Raw genomic sequence first — 15,355 nt, 5'->3', positions numbered from 1 at the left:
TAGCACAGTATACAGTCGTACTCGATCCGTCTTGAAGTGAACCTTTGCCCATGAACACAGTGACTCTTGCACTGTGGCGTATTTTGGGTTAATAAATTGTCTTTGTTGGTGTTCCCATACCAGAGTCTTCTCTGCACTGTGTTGGAGAGTCAACGAACCCTGCAGTTGAGCCTCTATACATTATGAAGCGGAGGAGCATTGTGCCCTTGCCTGGCCGCCCCATGCAAACCTATCTCTACAACACTTACATTTTGCTAACTGTACCTCGATCCTACAGGCACAGTACTCTCATCTGTAGGTAGAAATTAAGTGTTGCTGCAGTAACAGTGAAGTACATTTGTAGTGTAGTTAAACATGCTGTGCTACACTGGGTGATTACAAGAGTTCACAAAATAGTTATGGGTCATTATTAATGAAACCAGTATTATCGTGCATCACAAAGGTGAAGAATGTTTTTTGCCATCCTTAAAATTTATGCAAGACCGAATGTTGTAGTGAGGTCTGTACTAACGTTTCAGTGTATCATCTACAAATTTTTGCAGAAACTGCTAAAGCACATCTTTGAGGTAACAGAGGGGCCATCTACAATTTGTTTGTCCTATGAATGCAAAGCTTATGGATTGGTTCTATAAAACTCATTTTTTCCTTCCCCTTGCACCAGAAGGAATCTATAAGAAGGCCAACAGACAATTAAGCCAAATGGGGACACAGTTCCCTTTGGTGGCAAGTTGTCATTCCTTCTGTTGTCATTTCTCTATACTTTCGTTATAAGATGTCTAGCTTTATCACAAAGTTATCCTTCATCCGTAATTATTGGTATGTGTCACAGAAAAAGTAGTTATGTGGATTCTACATGCTGTCAATAACCAGTTAAAGCAAAGCATTCTTTGGTGTTTACAAGGAATGCTGTTCTTATTCAGCAACCATTATTATTATTATTAGATATGAAAACAGGAAACAGGGAGGAGAAAGCTGACAACTGCCACCGAGAGGGGCACAATTGAATGAAATTGACGAGATTAAGTATAAATCACACAACAAATTTGGACAAGTTCTCACCAGGAAGCAACTTGCTTAGCATAAACTAAACTTGTGGCCCTCCAACACCCTAGACATGCCTGACAGAAACTAGAGTTAATTGCACACACTACACACCAAACCAAACTTGTTCTGCACAAATTGTTTCTCAACATACTTGTTTGCACCTGTGAACAGAACAGTCTCATTCTGCTGCTGTCTTGTCTCTATGTATTGACACCACTCAGCTTTGTTGTAAGTGAGTGTGCACTCTTACTCTAAGCCATTCTTCACTACTTGCTCTGCTCCGCATCGAGTTTCTAGTAAAAATATTCCAACAGTCTCCTCAGTGCTCATCACTGCGACTAAATGCTGTTCCTCATTGCATTCTTGAGCCAGCATGCACTCACATTGTAAACAAAAAGTTCTAAAACCCTTCAGCGAAACAAGTCAACCTGATAACTACTACTACAGCATAGCCAATAAAGATGGATTAAGCTCTGACCCTTTGTGACTTTTCCATGCAAGACAGTGGCTAGCAGAGCCCTGATGCTTCATGAACCATTGCGCCAGACAGCAGTCAGCACTCACAAAGTTAGGGCATAGGTAAAGAAAGATTAGATTGAAAAAAAAAACTGTTAATTCCTCCTATGCTTCCCTTGGCTTCATCGTGTGTTGGCTATCATATGGTTGTTAGTAGCAATAATCAAGACTGTCTGTTCCCATTTCTTCCCATAAGAGAAGTCACTAGATGACAAATCAGGACAGCAACGCTCTGCACCGCGAAGCTAGGAGAACATGTTTTCATACGGCAAGGTGTAGTCTCATTTTGGGAGTCTGCACTCAGCTTAGAATGGTGCCGCTACCTGCATGGCAAAAAACTTATGATGCCCTTCTCGTCCACAGTGTAAGGCTTTTGTTTATAGAAACAATGGACGATTTCTGAAGTCCTTAAGATAGGGATGGCTTTCCAGGCACACTGTACAACCTTCTGTGTTTTAGAAGCAAGAGGTGAAGAGCGCATATACTGACCCTGTAGAGAACATAAATGATGACCAAGAGCAGAAGCAAGCCTCCCAGCACTATGAGAAGGTAGATCCACCAAGCCAAGGAGGGCGTTGCAGGTGGGCCTTCTTTGACGAGCGAGGTGACAATCTGCACAAATAATGAAAATATAGAGAAGAACAAGCCAAAAGCCGTTAGCAGATGATACTTAAGTGATAAGGTACACTGCATGGTACATAAAACTGAAATTCTTTGGCAGTGAATCTGCATAATGTTATAAACACATAACCATAGCATTCCAGAAATTAAAGCTATATTTTAGTGTGCATTTGTTTGTGCACATAGCCATTCCTAAAACACAAAGTTATATTACTTTTATTACTTTTATTGTCCCTCAATCAATTAATATGAGTAGTCTTGTAAAGACATGTGGTGTCAAAGCTCTTAGGAACTAAGCTACTGCTTCTATGTCATGTCGTAGCATTACTATGTTCAATACTAGGCAGGGCTTTTGTTTCCAAGATTTTAGTAGCACATTGATTTGATGATAAAAACATTCTTTTTAGCAGCGAGGAGATTTTAACATATAATGCTCAGTGAAAGGTAATTTACACCTGTCCACAGATCATGTGGCAACAAGTTGATAAAAAGATGTTTAATTAAAAAGAAATGTTTATGCAAGATAACAATGACAGTTCAGCATACCATTGCTTGCTTGGGTTGCTGCTTGACATAGTGTGTAAACTCTGTTTCATCCAAGATGGTTAGGGAACCATCTGAGATAATGTCTACGGTGTCTGGAATTCCCTGTTAAACATATGACAAGAAACAAAACAATTAATCATAACACTCAAAAGCTGTCTTAAACAGATAAATTTTTTATGTAAAATAATTCACATGTCAATTTTGCCAGAGTAAATCAAGGTAACCTGACAAAAAATGTATGACACATGTCTGACCCCTGTTCCTCATCCTGCAGTAAACTAGCCTATGCAAGAATTGTAAAAAAAATAAAATAAGAACACCTGAGCAGTGCACATAAAAACTTGACCACTATTAATAACTTTGCTTTGTATAACAGTTAGCAACCAGGCTCACTGTCTTACAATAAATAAATAAATAAATAAATAAATAAATAAATAAATCATAGTAAGCTACTTAGCTCTGGCTGGCTCACCGAACCTAAACATGCAATTATCTGGACTTCACACTTACATGATTATCAGCAGCTAGTCCTGGCCACTTTGATTAACAATAACTCGCGCACAGGTTCGTGCTGTGCAATGTACATATACTGCAAACTAAACATTCCTCAGAGCCAGCTCCATAAGCTTGCACTAAGCACTTAATCGCACATTTGGCATGTAGAAATCAAGTGCTCAGAACACATTCATCTGGTTCATTCAGAGCACCGCACTCCCACTCAGAGCTCTCAGAGGCTTTCAAGCTGGAAGCGTGAATAAGGTTCGACAGAATTCCAGTCATGTGGTTGCTCTGATTGATCTACCTGCAGCTCAATTTTCTGCTCCAGCAGGCCTTTCTCTGGCTCTAATCTACAGGGATTAACAACATTGCAAATCACGTTGGAACCTAGCAGTAACTAGCTAAATGCACACAAGTCCAGGAAGCTCATTCTTGTTCATGTTGGTTTTGTTTCAGTTAGAACTAACATACGTGTACGCACACACACACGCACACACACACACACACACACACACACACACACACACACACACACACACAAGGCCAGCCCGTAAAGCACATAAAGCAATGCAAAAGAGAACACAAAAGCGTAGTTCTACTCACCACTTGCTCCATAATTCGGGTGACATTAATGATCATGTTCAGTTCAATTTTAGCCACTTTGTTCTTATCGGCGAATGGGCCCATTTGGCAGGTGAAGCTCTTGCACTCAGCACCCGAGCAGTCCTGCAGAAAAAGTAAAGTCACTGACTCGCATGCTTTCTTTAATTTCTTAATAGCTGCCAGCATCACTTCCTTCACCTCCTTATGGTTTATGAATGTGCCATACACTGTGGTGCAGGAGAGAGAACTGTTCTGCACTTCTTTAACTTCGGTAAAGAAGTGAGCCCTGCATGAACTTCGATGAACGTGAGGGTGAATGGGGTGCAGTTTTCAGGCAGACAGACAACATTGGTATCTGGGTGTGCAGCAACAGCCACTTTTTGCTGTAAGATTTGTGGGTCTGATACAACAAATTTGTGGGTCTCATATCAGTTTTGTTGTACAAAGAGGTGCCAAATTTTGCAGTGTGTCATAGTGCATGGCATTGAAGAAAAAAGTATAGGCCCATACTGAAGTACTGTGCAACGTGCCCTCCAGCTACACACACTATCTACTTAAAGAACAGTGGCAATGTCCTTTGCAACACGCCTGTAGTTCCACGATACTGGCTGGTCCAACAAAACGTCACAGTGTGTCAACTAATTGACGAGGTCAGTGAATTAGTGGCATTACGAGACAGATAATGGATGATATAGCAGTAAGGCTATGTTATGAATGAATGAATTGTGGGATTTTACGTGCCAAAAGCATGATTTGGCTATGAGGCATGATGCAGTGGGGGACTCCGGATTAATTATGACCACCAGAGGATCTTTAGTGTGCCCCCAATGCACAGTACATGGAAGTTATGTTATCCCAGACCACTACATTACGCAAGTGTATCGTACTACCATTGCTGTTCCTAGATAAGTGCTGACGAAAGCACTGCACGTAGCTAAATGAATGAATGAATGAAGACTCAAAAATAATTCTCATATATGCCAGCCTATTAGCCACATTCAATTTTGCTAATTCAGTAAGTCTACGTCCACTGAACGTAATCTTCCTGAAGATCTATCAGGAGTTTGTAATGTTTTTCATGCACTTAATTTAAATTAGCCTAATTAAAATACACTATATACAATCACAAGGTATTAGAGGGAACCAAGAAAGATCAACACAATATGCTCACCAGCGTCAGTGTCTTGATTTGAGCCACTGGAAAGTGGCTCTCTAGAATTGCAAGAGGGTTTGCTTCCCTGCGCTGCCTTGTGGTAGGTGGCTCTGTGGTGGATGAGGAGCGCTTGCGTAGGCTTGCCACTGAGCTGTTGCAGCTGCCGCCAACTTTAGTTCGACTCCCATCATCAGCCTGGATCAAAGTAAAAGACTGAACTCAACTGACAGGTCATGTAAAACACTCAACAGTCACGAGACATGTAGGCCACATCCTCCTCCAAACGTAAATAGTATGTAGTCAAATATTGGTTAAATGATGTATTAATTGCAGAACTACATCTCTATGCAACTCTTACTCTTATTTTACTCCACTTCCATCCATGCAGCATGGGTACAGCACTGTCGTCTGAGGGCAACATTCTCATTAGTATTCGTGCTCATCATTATCATCATCAGTTGTTTTTTTTTTACTCACTGCCGGACGAAGATGTCTCCCTGCGACCTCCAATTACCCCTGTCCTGCACCAACTGATTCCAACTTGCGCCTGCGAATTTCCTCATTTCGTCACCCCACCTAGTTTTCTGCCGTCCTCGGCTCTTGGCACCCATTCTGTTAACTCTAATGGTTCATCGGTTATCCATCCTGTGCATTACATAGCCCGCCCAGCTCCATTTTTTTCTCTGAATGTAAATCAGAATATCGGCTATGCCAGTTTGCTCTCTGATCCACACCACTCTCTTCCCATCTCTTAGCGTTACGCCTAATATTTTTCATTGCAGCATTCTTTACACGGTCCTCAATTTGTTCTTGAGCTTCTTTGTCAACCTCCAAGTTTCTGCCCCACATGCTAGCACTCTTATAACAGCTTAAATTTGGCATAGGGATTTCCAGAATAGCTTTTCACTTCCAGATATATACACAGCAGGGTGCGGCCTCATTTGTTTTTGTATTTTTGTTGTAGATTTTTCTTTTTGAAGGAAAACAAATGTTGAAGTTATAGTGGAATGGATATTATCAAAGTGTTTTGTTCCTTTAGAGGTCCTTATTGCCTGGAACATTTACGTTTAAATAAGAACGCAAAATGCATTAAATAGTTTCACAAGTCATAAGACTACACAGAAGAATCATACTGTTACATGTTAAGAACCTAACAAAACAAAAAATTGTCTTTCTTTTTTTTTTTTTTTTTGCTTGAGTTGTGCAACCCAAATTTTTTTTTCCAATGCCACATGAAACGTTTTTGTTAGTACAGCTTCTGTCACCAAACATCTGAGCTTAAGCTACAGACATTGCAAATATGCAGTAAAAAAAATTTTTCCATGTGTACTAAATTTGTTACAAATTATATTAATAAATCCATTCCATTCACACATGCTAAAAGAAAGCCAGAATGCACAAACAATTCCTTGCACCTTTTAATTGAAATTCTGGGAATAAAAGGTTTACTGCTTTCATATACATATGTTAAGAGGAGCGAATGAAGCATGTCATACTGCCAACAGTAGCAGCACACTGCTCAACACACTGACAGAGAATGTGGTCCTGAAGCCATCACCAAACACAAAGGCAGCAATAGCTCAAAACTGCAGAAAATGACACACTGCGATCACAGCTAATCAGTCCCACAGCTAATCAGTCCCACAGATTATTGTGCACCAGTGTACAGTATGTTCCACTGTTAAAGGGAACACACACTTAATAGTATTCTGCCTTCTATTATCACCGAGACACGGCACAGAGGCCCACAAAATGACACTTTATGTACAAATGTACGTCTGATAGATAAAATCAGCCGCTGGTTTCTGATAAAGGTAAAGAGATGTTTCAGTTCTATTGGCTTTATTGCGGGCTTAGCATTCCCTTTAAAGGTGGACTTTAGTGTACCTGCCAGCTCCTTCAAAACATTCTCTACAAGGCTACTAGCACAATATTGACCATCATGCGGGGCACTGCTTTTTACATAAAGCTAGTGCACAATTAATCCTAAATGTACAATTAAGACATGTAGCAACAAACAGCTATTCCACAAGTAGGTAAGCAAGTGAGCAGCCTATCAATAATTTTAAAAAAAACTCACCGTCACACTGAGAAGGGTCATAAAATTGGCCTTCTGCCCCACAATCCTGAGTGGTACAGATATTGTAATAGCAACTTTGTTAATTGGACTGTCATAATACTTCACCATCTGGAAGAAAAAAAAAATCCAACATGAGTGAGTACGTGTCTCCAAAAGGAACAGTCACCACCTAGTTAAGTCTAGTGAGCAAACATTGTGCACCTAAAGCAAGGAATACAGCTACAGCATGCGTCGTGCTTTAATTAAAAAGATCAAAAACATACAGATATAGATGAGACACCAATTTTTGATGCCATGGTAAAGAAAATAAATTCTGTAACATACATTCAATGAAGTTATGTTGCAGCACAAAGAAGTATGTGTGACAAGATGATTGCAAGTATGCTTTAGTTCCCAGAAAGAAGCTTATAATTAAAATATTTAACACCTTACAAGGGAGAGAAAAAGAGAAAACCTAATGGTACCTGGAGGAGTTAGCATCTGTAAGGTCAAGTTTTGCTTTGTCACAATAAACTTCTATAATTTTCAGTTTGTTATGGCAATGTTCATATTCCTCCACTCACCGTAAAGGTGTGAACCACAGGAACGATATCTGTAGACTTGTTGTAGATTAGCTGGCTTACGGAAGCAGACCTGCGCACAAACACAATGTATTAGTAATCATACCTAGTTATACAGACTCAATTAAACACTTTCAGTACATACACTCAGGAATGAAAGTATAGTAAAACCTCATTAAACTGTACCCGTCTAAACAGTAGTTTCATCTTAAAAGTAGTAAAGTCTAGTCCCTGAATCAGCGGCCATTGAACATAATACGATTTGTATCCGGACAACCCGTGACAGCTTATTGCATACGTATTGCTTAGCAAGCAGTGCTTGCACTTTTCATAGCGCAATCACGGCAGTAAGTCAGCCAGGCAGAAGAACGAGCCTCAGAGATCAGAACAGCCTCTAAGCGCAAATGCAAAGGGTGCTTGGAAGGGTGAAGCCATATTAATTTCAACATCATTTTGGCGCCGAGCCAGAGAACATTGTGGCTGGCTAGTGGTGGCCTGTGTTGTGGTGTCATGCAAGCTAGGACTCACGTCATGCTGAAGCTCGGGCAAAAACCGGCGGCTCGACTGTGGCATGAAGTCGGCACTGGCACGTGAGAGGGATCTACCATTGACTACAGTGTGGCATTTGGAATGTAAAGTAGAAGATGCTCGGCAGTGCTGCTGGGACCACAAAAAGATGTCAGCTACGAGTTCAACTTTTCGAAGTTCGAAGTTCACCATTGTTGCCTCTGTTATTGCTGAAGTGTCGCCTAACGACAGTGATGAGGACGACATGGAAAGTAGAAGCAGTAGCAGAAGCTGCGCGTTATGTCAGCATCATGCGGGCATTTGCTGAAAAGGAGGGGCTGGCAGAAAAGCTGGCATGCAGCTTAAAAGAGTTTCAGGCCACTGTCATCGCTGCTAGGCTGCCGCGGCATCAAAGAAAAATAACAGACTTTTCTCGTGCAAGAAGAATAAATACTGCATGTTTTTTTCCTTTCCATCGCACTCTCTCAGTGTTCTATCTTTGACAAGTAAGTGGGCGATCTCACGCTGTTTCGGTTAAGCAGTACTACTGTTTAGTACGTACTTTTTCCAAGTTCCAGCCAACTACGGTTTAACGCAGTTTCACTGTACACATTATGGTACATTTCAGAAAGCAAAGAAGTGTGAACTGACCCTTGAAGTGCAATGTCACCACGGTGGATAAGTGGCAAGGCAATAAGAACATGATCGTTGCTCTGGTCAACATCCAAACTAAGCGTTCTTGCAATGACTTCGATTTCAAGTTTCTTTTTGAGCTTCATAAGGCCCAACTTCACAGCGAATTGCGTCTGAAAACAAGAGAAAATAAAACAATAAATATCAATAATCTTTGCCATTAAGTCTCGTTTCCAAGTATAAAAAGCAGACCTCAACTGCCATATCTGAGTTCATGCAGATAGGGTATCATCAAGGCAAATTAAGCCAATTGCATTTTCCTGACACTAAGGTCCTTTTTGCCACCATGTTGTTGTATCTAACTAAATATGACCACGTAATTATATTTCATGTTATTTAATAATTCTTTAATATCAGTGAAATAAACTGCAGACACAGAAAACACATTGACACCAACAATACGAGCCTATAAACCATAATGTATGCTTACCTCCGCATTACTGTTCAAAGGATTTCCGATGTCACACATTAGGGTTGAGCTGTTCTTTTTCACACAACTGCCGCTGTTTACAATGTCCACATTTTCAGGTAGGTTAATCTCAACTTCAGCGAGGTAGGCAGGCTCAGCCTCGCGGTTTTTCACGATGATGTTCAGGGTGACTGAGTTGTCTCTGCCTACGACCAGAGGCGAGTTGTTCCTGTCAGAAGAGCAATGTTCTAGATAATCCGCATAAAGCCACACATTCAGATGTGTATCACACTTGATTGGACATACACAATTCTGGAAAAAAGCTGCACGATTCCCAATAGTATCTGCTATGAGCTTTCGGCCTTCAAAATGTTTGTAAGCCCCCCGGTGGATTGTGCCACATAACTAGCTTTCTACACAATCTCCATGGTTATGGTATCTGCATGAAGTTGTCTAACTATTTCTTCAAAACTTTTAACAATCTCAAAGCACTAACAGTAGAGATTTTAAAAACTATTTTAGTAAAGAAGGATTTCTTTGAACTTGTTATCAACATTACCACAAGGCAGGTTATATTTGACATTCCAAGCATCATCATCATCATAAATGTTATCGAAATGAGACACCAACAGGTGACTTCAAAGTGATGGTACTCAAGAGTGATTTTAATTAGGGGTGTATGAATTTCAAAATTTTTGAATATGAATCGAATACGAATGCATAGCTTAAAATATCGAATAAAATATTGAATAATGATATTCACATGCATTTATCAGCAAGCTGGGCTAATTTGTTATTTTGGAAAATTGCAATTACATTGGAAATGTTAAAAACTAGGCTAGTAAGCCGTTATACAAAAATATTGTGTATTTGGATCATGTTAACTTGGAAGATTTAATAATTCCCACTAGCTGTCCTTGCCAATCTGCGCCTTATTATACCACATCAAATGCCCGTAATATCAGAGGCATTTGACCCTGTGCCAGTCGTCACTCCACACACTCGCTGGCAAGCAATAAAAATAATAAAAAAAGCACCCTTGCTGGTTGTAAACCCATGCCCCCTTGGTACTGAAGCTGGCTTTCCCACACAGTTTAATTGTCTAGTGGCTAAGTGTGCTTTACAAGCAAAATTTCGCTAGCATCCCGAAATCACAAAATTCAGCACAATATTGCCCCAATATTCTTAGATACGATAGAAACAAATGTTAAGAACCATGTTTGCTCATGCGCAGCCAGCAATACATTCGATTTCATTCGAATATTCGTATCCAACTGAACCGAATGCAATGACTGTATAATGAATGTTATAAGACAATGACCTAGAAGAGCAAACTAACCATAGCACACATACTGCTTAGAGCCAGTCCGGTAAAAAATTATTAAGGGTGCAGGAAACAGAACCTCAGTGCCCCCGTTAATGGCAGTTGCCTCCTCAACTTGTTTTGAGCTGCGCACTGGGTTGACAACGTGGGTTAAATCATTCTCAAGCAATAAAAACAGCGCTAAACGACGGGACGAGTGAAGGGACACAGACAACGGCGCTGACTAACAACCAAAGTGTGTTTATTCCGTCAGTCAGCATATATATGCTCCGCCGCTATCTGAAACCACAGAATCTACAGGATAGGGCATGCGCAGGGGGAATGCAATTAGTGTGACAAGAAGGCAATCTCCTTTGGAAGGAGAGAAATGGACGGGAGGCTTACACATGCATCACCACTAACGTGAATGTGGAAGGCTTCGGATATAAGGCGTGCGCGGTCATCACGATATTTTTATATTTTTATTTTTATATTGGCCAAACGGGGCGTTGCATCAACGACCGCATGCGTGAGCACTTCAACAAATTTCAAAAACGGGCAAAAGATAGTCAGTTGTCGCTACATTGCAATGAATGCGGCTGCAAGCCATCCTTCGAAGGTGTAACCTATCTGTCAAAATATCGTGATGACCGCGCACGCCTTATATCCGAAGCCTTCCACATTCACGTTAGTGGTGATGCATCTGTAAGCCTCCCGTCCATTTCTCTCCTTCCAAAGGAGATTGCCTTCTTGTCACACTAATTGCATTCCCCCTGCGCATGCCCTATCCTGTAGATTCTGTGGTTTCAGATAGCGGCGGAGCATATATATGCTGACTGACGGAATAAACACACTTTGGTTGTTAGTCAGCGCCGTTGTCTGTGTCCCTTCACTCGTCCCGTCGTTTAGCGCTGTTTTTATTGCTCGTAATCATGAACCAACCAGCCCAAATGCGTACTCTTTTGCAAATCATTCTCATTCACCAGCAACCTACTGCATGCTGCCTTCTTTTCCAGGAATTGCCGCAATTGTATAGCACACAGTAGCTATTGCTTTCAAGTGAAGGAAGTCTTCTGGCTTGTGACGGCTGCTTGTAATAGTATGACTTGACAGTACCCACAGCTCTTGATCTATTTCCAAACGTAAACTGACCTAAGAACTTTGTGCTGCCCATTCTGGATAAATGTCTACACTTGAATTTGACTAAATATTGTAATGGAAAAAATTTTACCAAAGCTGACATTATTACTGAAATTATGAAAATTATCTCTCTTATTATGTCTACAGGAGACTAAAGGCAACTGGCCTTCGTAGCAACAAGTCACAGCAAAGAGCCATAAAAACAGGTTGCCCATGAAGAAATATGTCTTCCGGTTTCTTGTATTCAGTGAGCATTTAGAATCAAGCAGTAGATATTGTTTCATGTCCTCTATTAATTGACTATGCAAGCTATAAGCTATAAATTGATAAATGCAATGTTTTGGAATAATTAAGTATGTAATGAAAAGTACCAGCAGTTTTGCAGAGCAACAACAATCACAGGTACAACGATACAAGACACAGATCATTTGCAGCATGACAAGTGCAGTTGCCTAGATCATTAGAAACACCTAGTTTTTCTTTCTCTGCCCTATTTTATTCCATTACGTTGAATTGTTTGAAACATATGTATGTTAGATGCCTTTATGCCAATGAACTGTCTGTTCTCAAATGAAAGTGCTAGGCTAACTTTCCGTTTGTGATGGTTTTATATACTATGAGAAGTGCCATGGCAAAGTCTTAAAGGCCCACTAAAGAGTAATGCAACCAGTTTAAACTGATAAATTATTCTTCTAAAACATTATTTTTGTTAATTTCACAGTAAGGTGTTGATTATAAAAACAAAGGAAACAAAGGTCAAAGTTCTATTTTTTGCATTTCTTGCTAAACACCCCAATGCCGATAAGTCAGTGTGATGTCACATATTTCGAAGGGTTTTTCCGTAGTGTAGCCCGGCAAAAGTTATCGAAACTTGCAGAGTTAAGTCTATAGCTCCTCTGGAACACCCTTTGGAACACAATGTAGTCCATGCTCGCTGATAAAATATTACCTGTACATGAACAGCCGCCATCAAAATCCATGATGTCATGGCAAGCTGGTGTGGGAACTTCAAAATGGAGTTGCCACCTGCTCTTTTCTGGCTTACGAAGTCCTTTTTTTTGTGGTAAGAGTGGCTTTATTGGTATTGGAAAAGGCTAATTTACAATAACAGCTCATCTAATTTTTCTCTTTAGTGTCCTTTTAAAGCTAATTACAAGACTTACTCATGGCCTTCGATGCTAGCCTTCAATTCCAAGTCTGCGTTGCACACGTTGTCAGGGCCACATGCCACTTGGAAAGCAGTCTGCAACATGCAAAAGGGCACAGCTTTATGCACCATGTCTTAATTAAACGCGGTCACAGCATCCAAGCATAGCGTAGAACTCTCTAACAAAACAAATCAATCATGAAATGAAATCCAGAACCAACTTGCTATATTCAGTGTCCCCACATTTCGAACTATCGATTAATTTGGACTCGCAGAACCTTCCCATTAGTTCAAATGGTAGAGTGCCCCAGATTCTATCCTCAAACCAGGACAACTTATTCTCATACTGTGAAGCCTTCCATTTGAGAAATCCATTTGTGTTTTTTTGCATTAGCTTCACAATACTTACAGGTGGACTATAATTTTTCCCTTTATGAACTTTCTTCCACTTTGCGTATTTCTGCAGAACTGGTTTGCTATAATCAAGAAACCAAGAAAGCCTGCAAAACATGCTCGCATTTTAGTGTTTCATGGGCTTTCTTTCAGGCTCACAAAAAACTTTTATGTAGTACGTATTGTAACAGAAAGCTGGATTGTGAATTTTTGATGATAGTCTCCAATATTCTCATCAACACTTTTGCTCTGATTATATTTGACAAGCTGATTAAATAATGATAAGTTATGTAATTAGGCAAAATACAAAAAATAGTTCAACTTGCTCCAAGTAACTGCAAACGACATTATGTTGGTTATGATACACTTACATATGTTTAAATGTTGCCACAATTTATGTGGGACCCGCGGTGTATACACAGGTCATGTTAGCTTCCCAACTTCAGTAGGCCTTCCGCAATGTGAGTCGTCTTTGATATTTTTCTACCTTTGCTTAACTGCGGCAGTCCACTTCTTTACTCTGCTATAAGAGGAGGCGTCCTTTCCCAATGTCTGATGGATGCCAGAGTTAGCCATACCATGGACTTAAAATAAATCCCCACACATGCTTTCAAGCCCTTCATTTTAGTTTGGTTGTATACATCACCACCTACTGGCACCTGCCACAACCAATGTATGAGCCAGACATGTGTGAGCTCTTGCTGTGCAACATTTGAAAGATGAGTCTACCACAGAAAAAGTTGTGGACTCTGTGCGCAAATGTCTTCTGTGTTTGTCAGAAGGTTAATAGAAGAACCTTCGCATTTATTACTTAAGCTGGCTTCATTTCACCGCTAATACCTGACAACAGCGTACAGTAAAACCTCGTTAAACCACACCCGCTTAAATAGAAGTTTCATTTTAAAAGTAGTAAAGTCAAATCCCCAACTCAGCGGCCATTGAACATAATGTGTTTTGTATCTGCATAAACCATACCAGCTTATTGCGTACGCATTGGTTAAAACGTAGCGTTTACCCTTTTCGTCGCGTAAATGCGGTGGTACGTCGTCTCCATCGGGCAGCCTGGCAGAACAACAAGCCTCAGAAATCAGAACGGCCTCCAAGCGCCCTGTGCGTTTGTGCGTGAAGGCACATCAACATCATTTCGGCGCCATGCCAGAGAGTATTGTGGTGTCGTGCAAGCAAGAACTCGCATTATTGCCGAAGCTCGGATAAAAAAAGCCGCCAGGTGCTCAGCATAGAAGAAAAATTAGACACCATTCGTGCTATCGAATGTGACACGAAGAAATCGGCGCTGGCACGCAACATGGGTCAACTGTTGACTACTGTGTGTGGCATTTGGAAAGCAACGAAGTTGCTCGGCAGCGCTGCTGCAACCGCAAAGAGATGTTGGCTCTTCGCGAAGCAACACCAACATCTTGCTATAGACAGTGCTAAGTTGACTTACTCTATTAGTGACCACTTGTACCGTACTTGGGTCCAAGATGGGACAATCAGGGCAAAAGCTTTCACGCTTGTCCCTTTTCAGATCCTTCGTCAAGTTGAATGACAAGCGAAACTCAAATGGAGTCAGTAAATCAGTGACATTTCCCTGCCCAGAGAGAGGGGAAAGAGAAAACAGCAAGTGCTATTACTAAAATGTTAGGCACACTTCTGACAAGGACAAGAATCATGGCAAATAAATGAAACGTGTAAAAGCATTACTGCATTGACTGTGATATTCAGTAGCCAGGTTACATGACAAAGAGAGAAAAGTTTGAGTTGTCTTCCTCTTTTTTCAGTCTTTGCACTTTCCTTCCATAGCAGCATTTTGCACTGGCGTGAAAGCTGTAATGCAATGTAACCCCAGTCATTTAACTATATTACTGGCTGCCACTATGAGCAGCACTCTTAAATGCGATGCATGCATGCATAAGGTGATCAGACATCCCAATTTAGGTGGGACACCTCCACATTTACCACTATGGTCCATTCGGCTGTCCCACGGTTCACCCATGGGTCGGTGTTTTGCCCTGCTTTGGCCTCCCCAGACCCGAGTTGTCCCGAAATGCCTGCCCTGTGGTGTCAAATCAGCTAGCTGTTCGCACTCTCTGGTGCGGTGGCGTCATGTTCAAAATGATTCAAGAGGCAGTCAGCAAAGCA

General features: G+C 40.9%; 1 protein-coding gene across 1 annotated transcript in view; it reads right to left on the bottom strand.

Annotated features, from left to right (window-relative positions):
• Positions 1–15,355, bottom strand: part of LOC135909968 (integrin alpha-9-like) — a 103,216-nt gene that overhangs the window by 6,865 nt on the left and 80,996 nt on the right. Inside the window, exons 18-27 of the mRNA XM_065441974.1 lie at positions 14,661–14,804; positions 12,837–12,916; positions 9,252–9,459; positions 8,780–8,934; positions 7,625–7,694; positions 7,062–7,169; positions 5,000–5,176; positions 3,829–3,951; positions 2,728–2,829; positions 2,050–2,172 (exon numbers count right to left, since the gene is read on the bottom strand). Of these exons, the coding sequence (XP_065298046.1) occupies positions 2,050–2,172; positions 2,728–2,829; positions 3,829–3,951; positions 5,000–5,176; positions 7,062–7,169; positions 7,625–7,694; positions 8,780–8,934; positions 9,252–9,459; positions 12,837–12,916; positions 14,661–14,804 (1,290 nt within the window). The remainder of the gene's footprint in view (positions 1–2,049; positions 2,173–2,727; positions 2,830–3,828; positions 3,952–4,999; positions 5,177–7,061; positions 7,170–7,624; positions 7,695–8,779; positions 8,935–9,251; positions 9,460–12,836; positions 12,917–14,660; positions 14,805–15,355) is intronic.

The sequence above is a fragment of the Dermacentor albipictus genome, chromosome 1 (assembly GCF_038994185.2).
Source record: "Dermacentor albipictus isolate Rhodes 1998 colony chromosome 1, USDA_Dalb.pri_finalv2, whole genome shotgun sequence".
NCBI classification, from domain to species: Eukaryota; Metazoa; Arthropoda; class Arachnida; order Ixodida; family Ixodidae; genus Dermacentor; species Dermacentor albipictus.
Note: the sequence above shows the minus strand (reverse complement) of the source record. Positions and strands in the feature narration are given on the sequence as shown.